Source organism: Oenanthe melanoleuca, chromosome 1 (genome assembly GCF_029582105.1).
Source record: "Oenanthe melanoleuca isolate GR-GAL-2019-014 chromosome 1, OMel1.0, whole genome shotgun sequence".
NCBI classification, from domain to species: Eukaryota; Metazoa; Chordata; class Aves; order Passeriformes; family Muscicapidae; genus Oenanthe; species Oenanthe melanoleuca.
In genome coordinates, this window is record NC_079333.1 from 29,503,892 (window position 1) to 29,523,845 (window position 19,954).

Genomic DNA, 19,954 nt, shown 5'->3' on the forward strand with positions numbered 1-19,954 from the left:
CCACAGCCCCCATTCCCAGTGTGACCACAGCCCCCATTCCCAGTGTGACCACAGCTCCCATTCCCAGTGTGACCACAGCTCCCATTCCCAGTGTGACCACAGCCCCCATTCCCAGTAGTGACCACAGCTCCCCATTCCCAGTGTGACCACAGCTCCCATTCCCAGTAGTGACCACAGCTCCCATTCCCAGTGTGACCACAGCTCCCATTCCCAGTAGTGACCACAGCCCCCATTCCCAGTGTGACCACAGCTCCCATTCCCAGCTGTGACCACAGCCCCCATTCCCAGTGTGACCACAGCCCCATTCCCAGTAGTGACCACAGCTCCCCATTCCCAGTGTGACCACAGTCCCCATTCCCAGTGTGACCACAGCTCCCATTCCCAGTGTGACCACAGCTCCCATTCCCAGTAGTGACCACAGCCCCCATTCCCAGTGTGACCACAGCCCCCATTCCCAGTGTGACCACAGCCCCCATTCCCAGTGTGACCACAGCTCCATTCCCAGTGTGACCACAGCTCCCATTCCCAGCAGTGAACACAGCTCCCATTCCCAGTGTGACCACAGCTCCCATTCCCAGCAGTGACCACAGCTCCCATTCCCAGTGTGACCACAGCTCCCATTCCCAGTGTGACCACAGCCCCCATTCCCAGTGTGATCACAGCTCCCATTCCCAGTGTGACCACAGTCCCCATTCCCAGTGTGACCACAGCTCCCATTCCCAGTGTGACCACAGCCCCCCATTCCCAGTAATGACCACAGCTCCCATTCCCAGTGTGACCACAGCTCCCATTCCCAGTGTGACCACAGCCCCCATTCCCAGTGTGACCACAGCCCCATTCCCAGTATGACCACAGCTCCCATTCCCAGTGTGACCACAGCTCCCATTCCCAGTGTGTGACCACAGCTCCCATCCCAGTGTGACCACAGCCCCCATTCCCAGTGTGACCACAGCTCCCATTCCCAGTGTGACCACAGCTCCCATTCCCAGTGTGAACCACAGCTCCCATTCCCAGTGTGACCACAGCCCCCATTCCCAGTGTGACCACAGCTCCCATTCCCAGTAGTGACCACAGCTCCCATTCCCAGTGTGACCACAGCCCCCATTCCCAGTGTGACCACAGCCCCCATTCCCAGTGTGATCACAGTCCCCATTCCCAGTGTGACCACAGTCCCCATTCCCAGTGTGACCACAGCTCCATTCCCAGTGTGACCACAGCCCCCATTCCCAGTGTGACCACAGCCCCCATTCCCAGTGTGACCACAGCTCCCATTCCCAGTGTGACCACAGCTCCCATTCCCAGTGTGAACCACAGCCCCCATTCCCAGTGTGACCACAGCCCCCATTCCCAGTAGTGACCACAGCCCCCATTCCCAGTGTGATCACAGCTCCCATTCCCAGTAGTGACCACAGCCCCCATTCCCAGTGTGACCACAGCTCCCATTCCCAGTGTGACCACAGCTCCATTCCCAGTGTGACCACAGCTCCCATTCCCAGTGTGACCACAGCCCCCATTCCCAGTAGTGACCACAGCCCCCATTCCCAGTGTGATCACAGTCCCCATTCCCAGTGTGACCACAGCCCCCATTCCCAGTGTGACCACAGCTCCCATTCCCAGTGTGAACCACAGCTCCCATTCCCAGTGTGACCACAGCTCCCATTCCCAGTGTGACAACAGCCCCCATTCCCAGTGTGACCACAGCTCCCATTCCCAGTAGTGACCACAGCTCCCATTCCCAGTGTGACCACAGCCCCCATTCCCAGTGTGACCACAGCCCCCATTCCCAGTAGTGACCACAGCCCCCATTCCCAGTGTGATCACAGTCCCCATTCCCAGTGTGACCACAGCCCCCATTCCCAGTGTGACCACAGCTCCCATTCCCAGTGTGAACCACAGCTCCCATTCCCAGTGTGACCACAGCTCCCATTCCCAGTGTGACAACAGCCCCCATTCCCAGTGTGACCACAGCTCCCATTCCCAGTAGTGACCACAGCTCCCATTCCCAGTGTGACCACAGCCCCCATTCCCAGTGTGACCACAGCCCCCATTCCCAGTAGTGACCACAGCCCCCATTCCCAGTGTGACCACAGCTCCCATTCCCAGTGTGAACCACAGCTCCCATTCCCAGTGTGACCACAGCTCCCATTCCCAGTGTGACAACAGCCCCATTCCCAGTGTGACCACAGCCCCCATTCCCAGTGTGACCACAGCCCCCATTCCCAGTGTGATCACAGTCCCCATTCCCAGTGTGACCACAGCTCCCATTCCCAGCAGTGACCACAGCTCCCATTCCCAGTGCGACCACAGCCCCCATTCCCAGTGTGACCACAGCTCCCATTCCCAGTGTGACCACAGCTCCCATTCCCAGTGTGACCACAGTCTCCATTCCCAGTGTGACCACAGCCCCCATTCCCAGCAGTGACCACAGCTCCCATTCCCAATGTGACCACAGCTCCATTCCCAGTGTGACCACAGCTCCATTCCCAGTGTGACCACAGCTCCCAGCAGTGCGGAGTGCCGCTTTCCGGCGCCTGATTGCGAGTTCCCGGTGCCGCTTCGCTCTCCCGTTCGCGACCCCGTTCCCCGTTCCCAGCACCGGTTCCCATTATTCACGACCCCGTTCCCGGCTCCCCCTGCCCGTGCCGGCCCTGGTTGCCGGAGCCGGTCCCGCGGTGTGTCCAGGTGCCGGTCCCGGCGCTCGGACCTGGCGCGGAGCGCAGGCGCGGTCCCGGTGCCGGTCCCAGTGCCGGTGCCGGTCCCAGTGCCGTACGTGTCCCGGTCCCGGTGCGTGTCCCTGTGCCGGTCCCGGTGCCGGTTCCCGGTGCGTGTCCCGGTGCCCGCTCCCGGTGCCGGTTCCCGGTTCCCTGTTCCCGTTCCCGGAGGGCGCGGGGCGCAGGCGCGGCCCCGCTCCCGCCCGCCCGTCGGGGCGGTGCTTGCGGGACGCGGAGCGCTGCGGGCAGCGGCACCCGGAGCCGGCACCGGCACCGGGCAGGTAAGGAGCCTCCGGCCCCGGGAGGGCTGGCTCGTCCCTGCAGCCCCGCCCGGGGTCCCGCCGCCTCCTCGGGGGATGCAGGGGGCACCTGTGGCTTTGGGAACGGGCACGGCTGCGTTCCGGGGTGGGGGCACTGTGCTTGTGTGTGAGCGTGTATGAGCCTAAAGGGCTTTGGGGGAAAAAGCCCGAAGCAGGCACTCCCCTCCGCCTCCCCTGCGCCGGGCTCGCTGCTGCTCTCGCCTTCAAAAGCGCCCGTGTTTGGGGGTGCTGGAAGGCGGGGTGCTGGCGGAAAGTTGCATCCCGGATGGGTAGAACCCCGCAGCTGCCCCCCAGTTCAGCCTGTGGAGCCAGGCTGGACAGAAACTTTGGGCACCGAGGCCTCGGCGCTGTCTGGAGAGCAGGATTTCTGCGCTGAGAAAAAAATCCTGAGGTTTCAGTATTGTTCTTTGTTCCGTTTGTTTTTTTTTTTTTTGGACAAACGCAGGGGCTTCTAGAAAGTCTCCTGGAAAGTTAAGGCGAGAGAGAGCTCCTGCTTTTAAGAAACTTGCTGCTGGGGTGCAGGAGACTGATGGCTTTTGGGGTTTCCAAGCAGAGATATGAATCTGGATTTTCCAAATCCCATCCTTTTCTTCCTTCCCTGAAAAATGTTATTTTGAGCTTGAGACACCAGTGCTTTCTAGCAGAGGGTGTCCCGTTGGTTATGGCTCTGGTCTTCTCTCCCCCACCTCCTGCTCTGGGAGCTGCAGGTGAGTGTGGGCTGCACGCCTGGCCCTGCAGATCCACCCTTGTCATGCTTGGGTATGTTACCAGCTACTTATCACCAGTTACCATTTCTGCCTGGATGCTGCCTTAGCTCTGAGCTAGGTGGGGAGTGCAGCCACGGCAAATGGAGCTGGAAACAGAGCAGCGAGCTCAGAACATGCTCTTAAATCCTCAGCTGCTTGTTTTCTGCATCCAGCAAGGATCATGCTGCAGGCTTTCCCCAGGACACCTTTTATCTCCATCCCATCTCGTATCTTGGAGGGATGCTCCAGCCAGGGTCAGCCTGTGCTCCAAGCATGCTGGACCAGTGTTATACTGGAGGGAAGGCAGCATGGGGTCCCCTGGAACTGCATCTCTCACCCCTTGCTCTGCACATGGATAGTGGGTAGCCCAAGGTGCAGGAGCCTGGCTGGCCCTGCTGCTCAGGGGAGCAGTGAATGGAGGAGGAACAAATTTTGGGTATCACCTGTTGGCAGCATCCTTGGGGCAGCAAGGACTAGGGCAGGGAAAAAGCAGCAGAGGCAGGCATGGATGAGGTGCAGAGCCTGATGCAAGTGCTCACCACTTGGCTCCTGCTCTGTGCAACATATTGCTACAGGCACATCTGTCCTGGTGGGATCTATTTCCACCTGCCCTTCCCAGGAACATCAGCTGCCTCCTACTTATTTAAGTGATTCTTTCATGTGCATCACCTGGGGCTCAACTCCAGCCCATGACCCATGACCCAGGCAGTGTAAAACCCAAGAGGGAGTGAGGGATGCTCTTTCAGAAGCCCTTTCTCTGCCCTTAGGAGTGGGATGTGGGGACTGAACCCCTCCTGCAGTGGGTGTGTGTATAGGTGCTGCTGTGTGCGTGGGGACTGGCTCGCTCGGCTGGGGCTTGCCAGCAGCCATGTGCCAGAACTGGTTGGGAAAAACTTTCTTCTTGGCACCAGAATTAAGGATCAAGTCATGAGCAAAAGGAAAAGCAGGTTTTGAGGAAGCCAGCAGTGCTTGCTCTAGCAGGCCCTGCTCAGAGTAGAGCTCAAGTCCCTTTGTCATGTAGTAAGGACACCGTGGTGACATGCAGAAGGGATGATGCTATCTGCAAAGCAGTGACACGTGAAATAGGGGCAAAGTGACCTGACCAAGGCGCTCAGGAGGTTTGTGGCAGACTCACAGTCTGCTCTGCTCCCTGCCATCAGCACTCCATTCCTTGTATGAAATGACTTAGGTGTGGCTTTGACATGGCTGTAAGCCCAGGAAAATCCCTGCCCAGCTGCTGTCTCCCGTGGCAGTTTTTGTTCAAGGGGGCTTTCAGCTGGTGATGGACCACTACCGTGGGTATTCTCAAGCCTCTGAGGTGGAGGTGGAAACCCTGAACTGTTCCTGAAAGGGACTGAGCTGTAGCTGTGCTCTCATTTTATAGGGGAAGGAGATGCTCCAGGTCTCCTTTACCTGGATGTGCCAGCTGTTTACACAGTGCATGTGGGAGTATGTCAGTGGAGAAGATTTCTGCTGGGGGAGGACTGAGGGAGGTGGCAAAGGGCACTGCTGGACAGATTAAGCCCACGCAGCAGAGCTTAAATCTGCTTAAAGCCTTTAAGGGAGGATCTGAGCTCATTCTCGTTTTTCATGCCGAGATTCGCCTGCAGACCAAGCTGAGAGGGATGAGGTGCTCAGCCAGAGGGGAGCAGCTGACCTCCAGGAGGGGTTTCAGGCTGTGGGGATGTCCCTGAATTTGTATACCAGCCTATACAGTGGGGCACACTATGTCTGGGCTTTGTGCTGTGTTTAGAGATTAAATCATATTGGGATAGCTGAGACTGGGGGCTCAGGGCTGTTTTGGTCCTGGATGCCCTGGGAGCATTGCAAAAAGGCAAAGGGAAGCAGGCAAAGGGTGTTTGTGGGACATGGGTATGGAAGAGTTAACTGGAAGGACCAGCTCTTCGATCTGGTGCTTGAGAGGGATTAACTCAGCCTGGAGCAGGTGCAGGGAAGAGGGCTCTGAAGCTGCTCAGAGGGATGGACAGCTATTATATGAGGCTATAAAAGCCCAGTGAAACAAAGGCAGAGAGGGGATGTGCTTGCTGACTCCAAATACATCCGAGGGGTGAACTCCAGGCAGGCAGAAGAGCGATTTAAACTGGGGGCAGTGTTGGTGCTGGGGTGTGAATTCAGTCACTGTAGCTTAGGAGGCTTCTCTAGAGGCTCTGCAAGTGTGTCACATCAGAGAAAGGTGGGAGAGTGTGAATGAGAGCACATCACCTCTTGCAAGGTGCTTGGCTGTGATATAAGGAGGTCTCAGCATCTGTCAGTGTAGGAGGCTGGGACTCTGTGGTCCAGACACCCTGTCCTGGTGTTTCCTTTGGGAAGGGCTGTGTTAGCCAAGCAGGTGTCACCATCTTCCCAAGGTGGGACCAGACCAGCCATGAGGCAGATGAAGCCCAGCTGAGATAATTTTTTGTCTTTGATAATGCCTCAAAAAAAAAATGAATCCATCTCTCCTTTTCCTGGTTGCTGTGTGGATTAATGACAAAGCATCCATGCTTTAAAGAAGGCTTTGGCTCTGATCCCAAGAGGAGATTTAGACAGCGTTCGTGCTGGGGTATGATGATACGAAGAACGGGTGCATCCTCTAAATCTGTTCAGCGCTTGTGCATTAATTATTGGATATTTTTGGCTGTCCAGAGATGCCACGATTCTTCTCCTAATGCTTTCTCCAAGCAGGGCAGCATCAGGTTAATACAGAGAGAAGGAGAAGGATGCAGCTGTGCCTTGAAGGATTGAGTGCTCTCTCCCTTCCTCCGCACAAATCTCCAGAGGTGCCAGGTCCTTTCTCTGCAGGCATCCAGAGGTGAAACCCCTTCCTCAGAGAAGGCTCCTCAGCCCACACAGAGGTGATTGTTGACATCTGGTGCTGTGGTGGTGCAGGGCACACGTGGGGCACAGAGCCTCGGCACTGGGCTCGTGCTGCCCTGCTCCTGCATCTCCCAGTGCCACGGGTGGGGAGCCTAGGGCCGTGCTCACTCCAGCTCTGCTCGCTTCCAGCTGATTACCCAGGGAGAAAGGGCACTGCAGAAAATGGACACAGACCCAGTGGAAACTGTGCTTTTCACCGGGCGAGCATCCGTCTGGCTGTGTTAACCCTTTATCTGCTCTGAGCTCTCCCTGTCACACCATGGGGAGTTTTCATCCATGGCTTATTCCTCCTAATTTGGCTTAGGCTGTAGAAGGCACCCCTTCAATGTAGGGGTGACTTCCAGGAGTCATGGAGGGAAATAGGAATGGTTGCCATTGAGTTTTTCACCCTCTCTGGGAAAAAATCCTTTCTGTGGCCAAGGAGACTTCACAGTTTTTGCTTTTCAGCCAATATTGCAGATCCTCATGCTTTGGGGATCTTCTGGGCTGGAGAAGTGACAGATGATACCCCTGCAAAGCCGTGCTGGGAGCCCACGGGGTTTGCAGCATCTAGGTCAGAGCCTGGCTCCTTTGGGCCTGGTCCAGCCCTTCAGAGGGGCTGGACTGAGCTCCTCTGCCCCTGCCTGCAGCTTTTGTGTCCCAGTTCAATAACACTTTGATGCATTTTGCCTTAAAATACTCCTCTGGCAGAGAAAAGCTCTCCCTGCCCCTCGCTTTGCCCTTGTGCAGGAATGACCAGGTTTTAGTCCTTCCACCTTCCATCTGAGCACCAGCTCTGTTCCCTCCCATCCTGTGACTTCCATCCATTGGGAATGAAGGTTAAAGGGAGAGGGGACTATACAGCATCCCAGCCACCTTAAGTCTGTCCCATGCTGGGAGGCTGGAAACCTTAATGTGAAGTTCTGAAGTTATTTGTGGGAAGGGCTCCCTCTCTGTGCCATGCAGGTATGGAGCTGTCTCTGCTTATCACAGCCCCCAGCAGAAGACAGATGTGTTGGAAGGCACCAGAAGAGGCCATGAAGATGGTCAGAGGTCTATGAAAGCAGGCTGAGGTAGTTGGAATTATTCAGCCTGGAGAAGGAAACCTTAGAGCACATTCCAGAACATAAAGGGAAGAGAGCTGAGATTATTCACGAGGGCATGGAGAGATAGGACAAGGGGGAATTGCTTTAAACTGACAGAGGGCAGGTTTAGGTTAGATGGCAGGAAGAAATTCTTCCCTGTGAGGGGGGTGAGGCACTGGCACAGGTTGCCCAGAGAAGCTGTGGCTGCCCCATCCCTGGCAGTCCTCAAGGCCAGGTTTGATGGGGCTTTGAACAAGCTGGTCTAATGAAAGATGTTTCATGGCAGAGGTGTTGGAACTAGATCATCTCTAAGGTCTTTTCCAACCCAAACCATCCTATGGTTCTGTGATTCTATGAAATTTTCTCCTTGCCTGGCTGCAGCTCATCCTTGTGTGAGGGAGACTTCAGCCCTGGTTGATTCCTTCAAGGTTTATCCTGTAACCTGGGCTTAGCTATCAAACAAGGCTGCAGCAGACCAGGGCAGGGTCATGCTTTTACCATCAGGAAAGGTTCAGAATAATTACACAGAATATTGCTTCCATGTAGCATGACAGGCAGCAGCAGTCTCTCTGAGCTCTGGGTGAAAAGGGCAAAGCTCCCACTCTACTCCTGAATTACCTTCCCTTAAACCATGATGCACTGTGCTTTTGTGGTTGTTGCTGGAGTGTTTTTGTTACATCTCCAGATAATCCATACAGTGATTTCCCTGGGTGACAGAAGGCATCCCTCTCCTGCAGTGAGCACCCTCCATCCCATCACATTTCCACTGGTTTGAGCTCCATGGTGCAGGATGCAGGTGGCTCTGCTTGGCTCCATCCCTCCACAGCCACCCCAGGGCTGTTCCACCATTTCCTCCAGTCCTGTATAGAGATGAAGGACACGTGTCAGTTTGTCTCTCAGGGTTTGGGGTTCATTTGTTTTATTTTTTCTGAGGCACACCTGGGTAATCAAAAGCTTCCTGTGTAGTGTTTGCAGGCTTGTTGCTCCCAAATCCTTGAAGAGCTGGTCCTACCAGTTGTCTGAGCAGTGTGTAAATACTGTGAAGATTGCTTAGGGGTGATTAAGGGAGGTGATTTCTCTGCTGAGCAAAGGGAAGCCTTGATTTGATAAAAGCTGCAGCTGCAAACTCTGCTTTTTCAGAGCCAGACCACCACTGCTGCATGAGTGCAGGATGGGGATGGCTCAGCATCCTGACCTGTGTCCATCTCCCTGGAGAAGGGGAAAGCTTTGTCCAGTCCCTGCCTGGAGAAAGCAGCAAGGGGCTTCTGTGCCAGCTACCCTTTCTGCTCCAAGGGTTCTATGGCAAACTGTGTTTGGAGAAGCATGGCACTGCTGAAATGAAGGAATAATGGGGGGAAAAGCTGGCTGGAGTTTGAGGGAGTTGCAGCATCCAAGGCAGAAACTGAGGAGCTCAAATTAAGACAGTGGGAACTTACATTCAGACCTTTCAGCTTGTAAGAACTGAATGGATCCAGTAGCAAGGATTTCTAATAAATCTCACAGGTCTGGGGTGGTCCAGTCTGCCTAAGAGAGGCCTGTTCAAAAGCACTGGCACTATCAGTTGCTGCAAGCCTTTAAGTATTACTTTAGTGCTCCTGATGCTTTAGAATAGTCCCAGAAACAAAAATTCGTTTAAGACAGAGAGGGAAAAGGAGGTGAAATTAAATTTAAAAATACCAGATCTTGCTAGGCCACTCTGAAAGTTTTACAGACAAGGAGAACGTTCTTATCAGTCAGTACCCAGGTGTGGTCTGATATTTACTGTTGTGGCTTTGGAATTTATAGGATGTGGGTTTCAGGAAGCCAAGGGGGTTGAGGACCTATCAAAGAGAAACCTTGGAGGACCCAAGTCAGAAGTGGATCAGAGTGCCTTGGTGCTTTTATTGAGGTTTGGGTCAGACAAAAAGAAAATCCTGAAACTGATTATTAGCAAAAGTTGGGAGTCTTGGCAGAGGTTTGAGACCTGATCTGAGGCCAGCAGCTGTAGGGCTGGGGTAAAGCCTGTAGGGTGGAGCCTGTTGTAAGAAGCAGTGGAGTGCCCCCATCAGCTGGACTTGCAGGAGATGATCCCATCCTGCTTGAAGCAGAGCAGGTCAAGGGATACACTTCTGGAATGGCCAGGTGCCTCTCAAGAAGAGACCTGAAAGACTTGATTGCACCTCCAGGCCTCTTGGGTCAGAGATTTGGGCTCTGCCTGCAGCAAGGGGTGAAGGTGATGGAGAGAGAAGAAACCCATTGCCTTGGGGATGGTGTTATGGAATCACAGAATGGTTTGTGATGGAAGGGTCCTTGAAGATGAGCAGGGACATATCCCACTGGACCAGCTCACTCCAAACCCCACCATCCTCACCTTGGACACTCCTAGAGAGAGACAGGGCGTGCTGTGGAGTGATTGCATCCTGAAGCTGCAGGAAGGATGCTCTGGATCAGCCAGAAGGACAAGTATCACAGCTAGCCTGGGAGGGATGATCTTGAAGGATCCAGCTGCCTCTCCTCACTCCCCCACAGAGGAGCTGCAGCCCTGTTATCTCTCCTGCTCCTCCCCAATGCTCTCTGTGCCTTGTTTGAAGTTCAATTGCTTTAATCATCCCAGAGGCTGGGGAAGCTGTTGAGGGCAGAGCATTTGCATGCAGACGTGCTGCATTTTACCTGCACTAATGATGAGTTTTCTGAATGGATTTTCCAGTTCCTCAGCCTCTTCAATCAGCTCTGTGACCCACAATGCCCAAAAAAAGGCCCACATGGCTACGTCAAGCAATGCCCTGTCACTTTTTTGTCCTTCCCTCTGCCCGCCTCATAAAGGTACAAACCTGTCTTTAGACCATATTATTTTTGCCCAGCTGGCAAGAAAACCAGTGTGAGTGTATTGATGTGGTGCAAGGCTTCCAGTGGAGTCAGTGTGACTGGATTTAAAGGGAGCTGATCTAGCTGTTCAATTAGAAACACTGAATAAATAATAAAAATACGTTCTCAGTCCGATCCTGCAAAGATAGCATCATCTCCTCTCCTGGTGATCAAAATGGATACTGAGAAGGGCACAGCAGCTCTGTGAGCTCATGGGGTGTGTGGTTTGTGTTGAACATGATCCTCCTGTGGGCTGACAGCCCTCCTGGGCCAAGCAGGAGCTGGATGACCACAGGTGCAGGTGGCTCAATTCTCTGTGTGTCAGTCTGCTCTTCCCAGGTTGGATTTTTCCAGTTCCTGAAAACCTGCTCTGCCTGATCAGTGCCCTGTGCTGGAGAAGTTTCCTGCCTTCTCCTGCACAAAGGTGTTTTTGGAGGCTGCACTGGCTGCTGAGTGAGCTTGGGAGTGCTCTGGTGTTGCTGGCACTCTGTGCTGCTCCTTGCAATTATTAACCAGGGTCAGGGTGTGCTGGGCCATGAGAGGTTGCTGAAGTCATGGCTGTCTCCAGGGACTTGGCATTGGTAAAGCCATTAATTCACCTTTTGTTGCTTGTCCTGCAACTCCTGGTGATCTCCAAGGGTTTTTAATTTTTTAACCCTGCTGTGGCCTGGGAGACAAGCCTAACATAGCACAACAGTAATGCTGGCCCAGGGATAAGCAGCAGGTGGAAAGGTACCCAAACCTTGGCCTCTGTGTTCTCCCAAACCAGGATTGGGGTGAGCTGGTCCCTGAGTGGTGAATACATTCAGGTCTCCAGGCTGGCTGCCTGGTGGCATGTTACTGCCTTGCTCCTTCCACTGTTTTTGGGTCTTTCTGCCACCACCTTTTCTGCTGCTCCATCCCTCTCCCTGCTATTCTTGCATTTTCTGATCTGGTAGGAGATGCTGCCACCAGCTTTGCTTTGAGCTTGTTGCTCCTTCCTCTGCCAGGATGCCTCCAGACATGTGTCCTGGTCCCTTCTCAGAGTGTTCTGAGGGAAGGGCCAGTCTGGCTGGTGCCACAAGCCCAGTTTGTGTGCAGAGCTCTGGCCAGGCAGAGCCAGCACAGGGTAGTGAGTGTGTTCCCAGTGTGGGGCTGCCTGTTCTCCTGCAGCCCCAGCATCTGGCTGTGTTTGCAAAGGGTGACTCACAGCTGCAAGGAATGAGGAACTCCCCACTCAAAGGGCTCTGGCCCAGTGTGAGTCATCCAAGCAGAAAGGAGCTCCTGGCCAGCACTCCAGCTGGCTCCTGGAGGAGATGGGTGTTCAAGGATGCCCAGACCCTCCTGTCAACCTTCCCAGGAGGAAAATATCCCAATCCTGCACATGAGACCTGCTGACTGGCTGTGTCTCTCCCTGTGCTGTTGTCTTGCTGTTAAGCAATGAAGGGGTGATGTTCTGGCAGAAAAAAAAATCCAGAGGAAATAAAGCAAGTTTGATAAAAATCACTGCATTGCCGGAAACAGCCTCCAAATGTGTCATCTTATCTCCAGCTGACTTTGTGCAGATGCTGACAGCCAGGCCTGCTTTGGTGAGATGGAGTCACTTGCAGCCACTTTCTGCCAGGATGTGTGACCCTGCCCTTTCCCTGGCCCGGGTGCAAATGCACTTTTTGATGAGAGATGGCTCTTGATTCATGCAACCACAGAAGGGTTTGGTTTGGAAGTACCTTAAAGACCTTCCAGTGCCAGCCCCCTGCCATGGGCAGGGACCCCTTCCACTATCCCAGGTTGCTCAAAGCCGATCCAGCCTGGCCTTGAATATTCCAGGGATGGGGCAGCCACAGCTTCTCTGGGCAGCTGTGCCAGTGCCTCACCACCCTCACAGGGAAGAGTTTTTTCCTAACATTAAATTAAACCTACTCCCTTTCAGTTTAAAGCCATCCCAGATTGTCCCATCACTACATGCCCTTGTCAAAAGGACTTTTTTTTTTGTTTATTTTCAGTAATATCCAGATGTTAGACAACTCCTTCCTTTGCAGCTCTTGGAGTGAGTTGCAGATGGGACCAGGATCTCTGCAGAGGGAGAATGATGCTTTTTTCTTTTTCCATAGAGGAGGGGGATTCCTCAGGGATCATTTTCTGTATTTATATGCTTGCAAAAAGCCAGAGGGTTTACTCAGAACAGCCCTAAACAACCCTTAGCCCCATCAGGATGTTTTTTGGGGCTGAATCCACTGCACTGAGTTTCTGAGGGGGAGCAGCTAGTCCCTGTGGTTGCTCATGCAAGACTAACCCTCAGGCTGAAAGGTGCCATGTTAAGGTGTCCTGATTTGGATGCCATCTGTGCTGTAGCAAATCACTGATTAAAGTCAGAGCTTGATACAAACATAATTAAGAGTAAAAATTATGATTTCACCTTTAGCCTAGCAGAGCTTTTAGCTCTTAAATGAGAGCAGAAATATGACCTGATAAAGAAAAGAGATAAAGGCAGAAGGGGACATTCAGTGCTCTGTTCTTCAACAGTGTTGTTTCGTCAAGTAACCACTGTAAATGTTCAGTAATTTGCATTTTGGCTAAAGCAGCTGCTCTGCAAAGATGTCCAACTGTGCTCAAAAACATCTGGCCACGAGCTACCTGTAACTTCCCATGGGAATTAGCTTCCCTGGTTAACCACAGTCAGTGTGGGAAGAAGTGATGTCTTGTTTTCTAATTTCCACCAGTGTGGTTACATCTTCCCCTCCCTAATGCAGGATGCTGCCCTGTGCTGCTGGCTCTGGGCCATGCCATTGGGGTCCAGAGCACAGCTACAGTGCATGCACAGCTGGGAAAGGGCTTTGGGAGTGGCACAGGTGTCACAGAGGAGCTGTGGGGAGGGCTGGAACTAGAGGATCCTGAGGGTCCCTTCCAACCCAAACCATTCTATGATTCTAAGATGACTTTAGGCTTTTTTGTTCTTGGGTGACAAGAGGTGCTTATTGGTGTTCAGTGTAAGCAGAGAGTGACAATTGAACTATTTCTTCTTCCCTGGGTCCTGCAGAAACAGTGTGTAAAGGTCTCCTTGCACCAACAGGGTTTCCTCTGCTGAGCTGGACTTTGGTGTTGGTAGGTGAGGGGATAACCCTGGTGTTGCCACATGTCTGTCAGCAGAAACACCCAAGGAGGCTGTAAAAAATTATTTAAATTATACATTTAGAAAAAGCCTACCTGCTGTTCTGGACACCCCTCTGCCTGTCTCCTGGTTCATCCTCTCCTTGGCTGATCCTGTGCTTTTGCAATGTGATATCAAAGCCCTCTCCTGGTTAGCAGGAATGGAGCTGAAGGGCAGCAGAACCTGTCCTTTAGAACAGAGGGTTTAGTCTGACCTGGGGGCAGGCAGCTGTAGAATGTGCTAGCAAGGAGGCTTTGCTCTTAGCCAGCCTTGTGATGACACAAGCTTGGTGAGCCCATGCCAGCCACCTGAGAAGCCTCTGAGCTGGAAGGCAAGGAGAGGAAGATGTTTGGAGGGAAGAAGGGAAGAGCCTGGAGCACCTGGATGATGCTGGAGGTGAAAAGGGGAGTCCACAGCACCCCTGAGTCATAAGTCTGGCTCAGTCTTCCAGCAAAGGAGTTTCTTGTTTAACTCCTTCATGGCAGGACTGAGGTTGGGATCAGACCACTGATTATAAAAATTCCTGCTAAGAGTGGTGAGTGCAGATTCCTCTCCCTGCTCACATGCAGACACATGCATATGCAAGGTAGGGTTGTTAATTCAAATCAGGCGTGAAAACACTCAGTTCTTGTGCTCCTGGAGCATCTGAGCTTGGTCCAAGAAGGCAAAGAGTAATTAGACAGCCTTTGGGCATTTTAATGTGGCAGAGGTGAAGTTCAGCTTGGTAAGCATGAAATTCTGCAAATTAAAGAGATTAATGAATTTTAACACTGCCCTAAGAACATTTCCTCTGCCCCTTCCTTTTAATTATTTTGCAAGGTGTTTGGGTTTGTTTTTCTAAATGATCCTGAACAGTATCCCTTCCCCGTCTGCTTGGCATTTCCTTTGCAACTCCAATCCATCTCCAGGCTGTCATGTGAGAGTAGCCCTGCAGCGAGGACAGATGGCTGGCAAGGTGACAGTCACTGTAGGGTGGGACAGCAGGGCAACATTCAGGCAGGTTTGGGCATCAGAAGGGCTGGAACTCCTTGGCTGAGGTGACCATGGTCCTGTTCTCATAGGGATGGACATTGCCCAGGGTGTCCTGTGGAAGTCAGTGCTGCAGGGATCACTGGAAAGCACAGCTCCAAGCTGCAGGGTGCAGCAGTAATTTTATGAATGAGCAGCCAAGTGCCAGCCCTTGGCCACAGTACAGGCAGCAGAGCAGCATTCAGCATCTCCTCCATCAAACCCCAAACTCCTGCCTTTAACTTGAGTGTGGCTTTTAGAAAACCTCCCTCCTCCCCTCCTTTCCATGCTCCCTTCCTAATCTCAGATTCTTTCTGCACAACCTCCCATGGCAGTACCCTTCCATGTCTCTCAGCCCAGTTGATGCACCAGTCCAAGCAATTCATCTTGCATGTCAGCTAACAGCATCCTCCTCCTCTCTCAGCCTGTTGTATTCCTGCAGAAGGCAGGTGCCACCTTTTCCCAGCACTGCTGTTTTCCCCATGTCTCTCTGTAGCAATGAGTGCTATCACTGTGAAGGTCTTGGCCTGATTGTCACTCAGAAGGACATTGTTCAGTGCCAGGATGTCCCCATGGCCTCCCTGGGTACATCTCCCTTATTTTTCTCTGCTGTAGATCTGAAGGTCAGTGCCTTCCCTGGCCCTCTTAACAGGGTGGATTTGACTACTGGGTGCATTCCTTGATTGCTCAATGAGGCTGTCAACCTTTCCACATGGAGTAAATTTTATGTATGATTTGGGAGTTTATATCAGGCCATTTATTTTTAAGGCTTTTCTGAGGGCAGGTGATGCACTTGGGCCTCTCTGTGGCATCTGGGATGCTACAAAGCATCTGATACTGATGGGAGGGGGAAAATCCCCAGGAGCTGCTTTTGCAACTCCTCCTCAGTAGCACAGACCTGTGGAGCAGTGAGCAAAGGGATTATTTTGGGTTCACTTAAGCTCTGAGTGATGAGCACTTGTGCTGCTAATCAAGCTGATAAATGTTGTCAATTAAAACCCGTGCTTTGCTCTCCAGCTTTCCATAAGAGAAGTGTTTTTGTCTCTCCCAGGGGAGGGAAGGCTGGCTGGGTGGGCAGTGCTCCTCAAGCGTCAGAATGGGCATTGGTTGAGCTCTCAGACACCTGCTTTCCTTCAGCTAATCCTAGTGGTTCATTAACCAGGGCTGTGACACTTGAATTGATGCTGACCATAAGTGCTCATATAATCCCTGGGATTTTGGGTGTTTACAGATTAGCTGCTTCCAGTGAGCCATTATCACAACTTCATTATCCCACCACATGTTATGATACCACAACAAGCATATGGTTTCTATATGTCTCACTGGCAGGGGTGAGGGGTCAGCTTGCTGGATGCATCCACCCACTGGATGGGGCACCCTTATTTTACCATGGTGGAGACTAAAGGTGGGATTATGTCACTTAGGGACATGCTTTAGTGGTGATTGGCATAGGTAATCTTAGAGGTGATCTTAGAGGTCTTTTCCAACCTCAGTGATTCCATGCTGCCATGGTTATGTGGCACACACATTCCCATTTCTTTAGGAAACCACACTAGGCATTTCCAGGCTGAGGCCACTAATGGTCAGCTTTTGAGAAAGGACATCCTATTTTGGGGACAGATAAGGATTGTACATGGCTGTTATAAATAAATACAGAGAAACTTTAGGGAGGGAGTTTTGGAAAAAGTCTGTGATTAGGTAGTGGGGAGCTATGCAGAACACCCCTTTTCCTTGTGCCTGAGCAAAGGAGTTGGTACCCAGTGACCAAAAGGCAGGGGGGATGGAGCAGTGATGGAGAGGTGCTGGTCTCTCTCTGGGGGATATTTGAGCAATGGTTTCCTGCTGTCTGGATTGCTGAATTCACATTTCTGCCCTGGAAGGAAGGCACTTGTCAGGAAAGAATAATTAATCCAGAAACAAGTAGTGCTCTGCCAGGAGACCTTTTTTTTTAATTAAAACCCAATCTGATAAAGTCTGTTGAGAAATTGGTGTCTCTGACAAACTATGAAACACAAGATTTCGTGAGTTGAGGCTCCGTGGTGGGGGTGCTCTGGGTAGGGCTGGGACCCCACAGCTGTGCCCACCCTTCCTGCTTTGCCTCTGAGGGCTGTGTTCTTCCCAAATGAGTCACAAATTTGATAAGAGCAGGACACCAGTTATTATCCACTACTCTGCCTGTTTTGGTGTTGTTTGGCCAGCCTGGGGGTAAAAGGGAGTCCCAGCCCCGGGGATGAACAGGGTACGCTTGTGCTCAGAGTGGCTGTCTTCAGCCACCGTGTCCTGGTGCTGCAGAGAGGACCGGGTGTCCCTGGCAGGCTGTGCCCCCTGAGTGCTGCTCTGCCGTCCCCAGGGCGGGTGGGAAGGATGTTCTCCTCGGTGAGGCCGTACGGGAGCCAGCGCTACGCCGCCCTGAAGAAGGAGTGCCAGCGGCGCGGGCAGCTCTTCGAGGACCCGCTCTTCCCCGCCAGCGACGACTCGCTCTTCTACAAGTCAAGGATCCAGGGCATCCAGTGGAAGCGACCCAAAGTGAGTGCACCCATCCCCTGCCCCTCAGGGCTGCTTTCTGCCACCTCTGCTCTCAGCTGTTCCTGAAACACCACGGCTGTCACACCCAGACCTGATATCCTGAGCCTCCAGGTTGCCCTCAGGTCCAAGCTTTTCTGCATCCAGTGAGGTCCAAGAACAAAGGAGGCTTTTCTGTGACTCAGTTTCCCCGTGCATAAACCAGATGTATGGTTTGCAGCTGGGTTGGTATTGTGTAAGGCTGGTGGGTCCAGCAAGGCAGAGTGTTGTCTCTGAGTCACAGAATGGTGAGTTGGAGGGACCTTAAAGGTCTAGTTCCAACCCTCCTGCCATTCCACTGGAATACTCTTGGTGGTCCATTTGGCAAGGGTAAAGAAGATTCCTTCCTTCCCTTCCCTTCCCTTCCCTTCCCTTCCCTTCCCTTCCCTTCCCTTCCCTTCCCTTCCCTTCCCTTCCCTTCCCTTCCCTTCCCTTCCCTTCCCTTCCCTTCCCTTCCCTTCCCTTCCCTTCCCTTCCCTTCCCTTCCCTTCCCTTCCCTTCCCTTCCCTTCCCTTCCCTTCCCTTCCCTTCCCTTCCCTTCCCTTCCCTTCCCTTCCCTTCCCTTCCCTTCCCTTCCCTTCCCTTCCCTTCCCTTCCCTTCCCTTCCCTTCCCTTCCCTTCCCTTCCCTTCCCTTCCCTTCCCTTCCCTTCCCTTCCCTTCCCTTCCCTTCCCTTCCCTTCCCTTCCCTTCATTCCTTTCCTTCATTCCCAGCCTGTGCCTTTCCTCCCTTGGTGCCATTTGGGCATTGTGGGGTTGCCTGAGCTGCCGTCACCGTCCTCGCCCCCGCTGTCAGCCCAGAAAATCAGCTGGCTTTCCTCAGCACAGTGCTGTGTCTGTCTGGGCCAGGGCAGTCTGCAGGGGGGTGGACAAAAGGCTTTGTGTGAAGGAGAGCTGGAGCTGAGCTGACTGGTGTTGTGTGGCCAGAGGGGCTCAGCCCCCCAGATCCCACCAGGCTCCTTGTGGGACGGTGCCTCGCTTCCCTCTGCTCTGCCTTTGTCTTCCACTCCAGCTCTGCCTGGACACTGGGATTGTGCAAAGCCCTGTGTGAGTTTTGGTTTATTCCCCTTGTCTGCTGAAGGAAAAGAAGCTTTGTGCACAGCTGCCTTCTGAAGACAGGGCTGACCATGGTTGGGTCTCACTGTGGGGGCCAACGTGAACACACCTTGCACATCCCATTTATACAGCAGACAGGTGATAGCTGAGACTTGCTAAACAGCTTTCTCAGGGACTAAAAGGTGGGGATGTCTTTGAGACCCTCTTGCTGGTTTGCAGTCAGGTCACACACATTACTTCAGCCCCATGTCTGAAGACAGAGGGCTGGGTCCCTTTGTAGAGGGATGAAGATTTGCTTGTGTTCTGCTGAGCATCTCAGAGCTTTTCTCCATCTGCTTTTCTGTTTTCATCTCACTTGCAGTGTTCAGGCAGGTATTATCCTCTTGCTGCCTTGCTCTTTGAAGCATGAGGTCTTTCTAAGAAAGCTTTCTGAACCTCACCTGCAAGGTGTCATGCTCACCTAGTCCAAAGCCATCCCTGATGAAGCATGGAGTGAGTTCAGGCTTTTTCCAGCCCCCCAGCTCTGCAGTTTCACAGGATCACAGAACTGTTTGGGTACGAGGGCACCCTTAAAGCAGTTAGCATTGAGTATTGGACCAGGGCTCTTTGTGGCATGGGCTGTCAGTAGGAGTGGAGGCTGCTAGTGGGTCTCATGTGCCAGCAAGGTCCTGAGGCTTAGCAAGACATAGGGGTGGTCCTTGTTCTGCTGCCTCTGCACCAGATAAAGGGAGCTTTGCCAGCAGTTTGGGCACCAGAAGGAATGTGTGCTGAGCAGTAGCAGACTCATGATGCCACTGTCTGGTAGGATTGTTTGATCAGACCTACTCAGCTGCCTGGACCACAAAATCACCATTAAGAAAAGAATTTGAGCTCACACCTGCCCTCTTTTCTGCTAAAGTTTTGAGAAGCCTCCTTCTCAAAAGTATTTCTTTATTTTTTTTCCTCTCAATTGTTCATTTCAGCAAAAGTAACTAAGTTTCATGGAGAGAATTGCTTTGTGCCAGCAGACAATGCAAACTGACATTTTTAGTTGCTGGACCTGATTCTGCCTGAATTCATACTGGCTTTCTGAGGGAGAGAGTCCAGGAAAAATCCCAGCATCTTCTGCAAGAAAGCAATCATTGTCAGCTTTTCCAAGTTAATGCAGGATTCAGTAGAGTCCAAAATGTCCGTGAAGTTGAAATCAGCTGTTCTGTTTGTGTGCTATTGAATGGCATGATGCAGTTATTAAACCACAACATCTTGTTTCTATTACAACCAGCAAATCTTCTCTTAGGCAATCACAGTTAAATCTCTCTCAGAAAAAAAGCAAGTAGTGATACTCCCAGCTTTTGGCAGATGCTGTTTTGGGGATTTCCCTACCAAGAAACGGAGTCCCCAGTCCCAGGGATACTGTCTGCAGGGAAGGGATGGTGTGTGCACACTTTTATCTCTCAGGGCCATGGCCATGGGTTGTTCTGGAGTTTCAGCTAAAACTGTGATAAAACATTAGAGCTCATCGTGTCTTTAGCTTTGCTGTGAGAACAGAGTGGGTGGAGAATGGAAATAAAAGCTGACCACTATTAAAAACAACCACTTGGTTTCTCGGAAAAGTTGTCACTTGTGATCTCCAGGAAGAAATCAGGCATAGGAGATAAATGG

General features: G+C 52.4%; 1 protein-coding gene across 1 annotated transcript in view; it reads left to right on the forward strand.

The window, feature by feature from the left end:
* The first annotated feature begins 2,918 nt into the window (after positions 1-2,918).
* CAPN5 (calpain 5) overlaps positions 2,919-19,954 on the forward strand; it is a 50,432-nt gene continuing 33,396 nt past the window's right edge. Inside the window, exons 1-2 of the mRNA XM_056497066.1 lie at positions 2,919-2,992; positions 17,048-17,223. Coding sequence (XP_056353041.1) covers positions 17,062-17,223 — 162 coding nt within the window. The 5' untranslated portion in view covers positions 2,919-2,992; positions 17,048-17,061. The remainder of the gene's footprint in view (positions 2,993-17,047; positions 17,224-19,954) is intronic.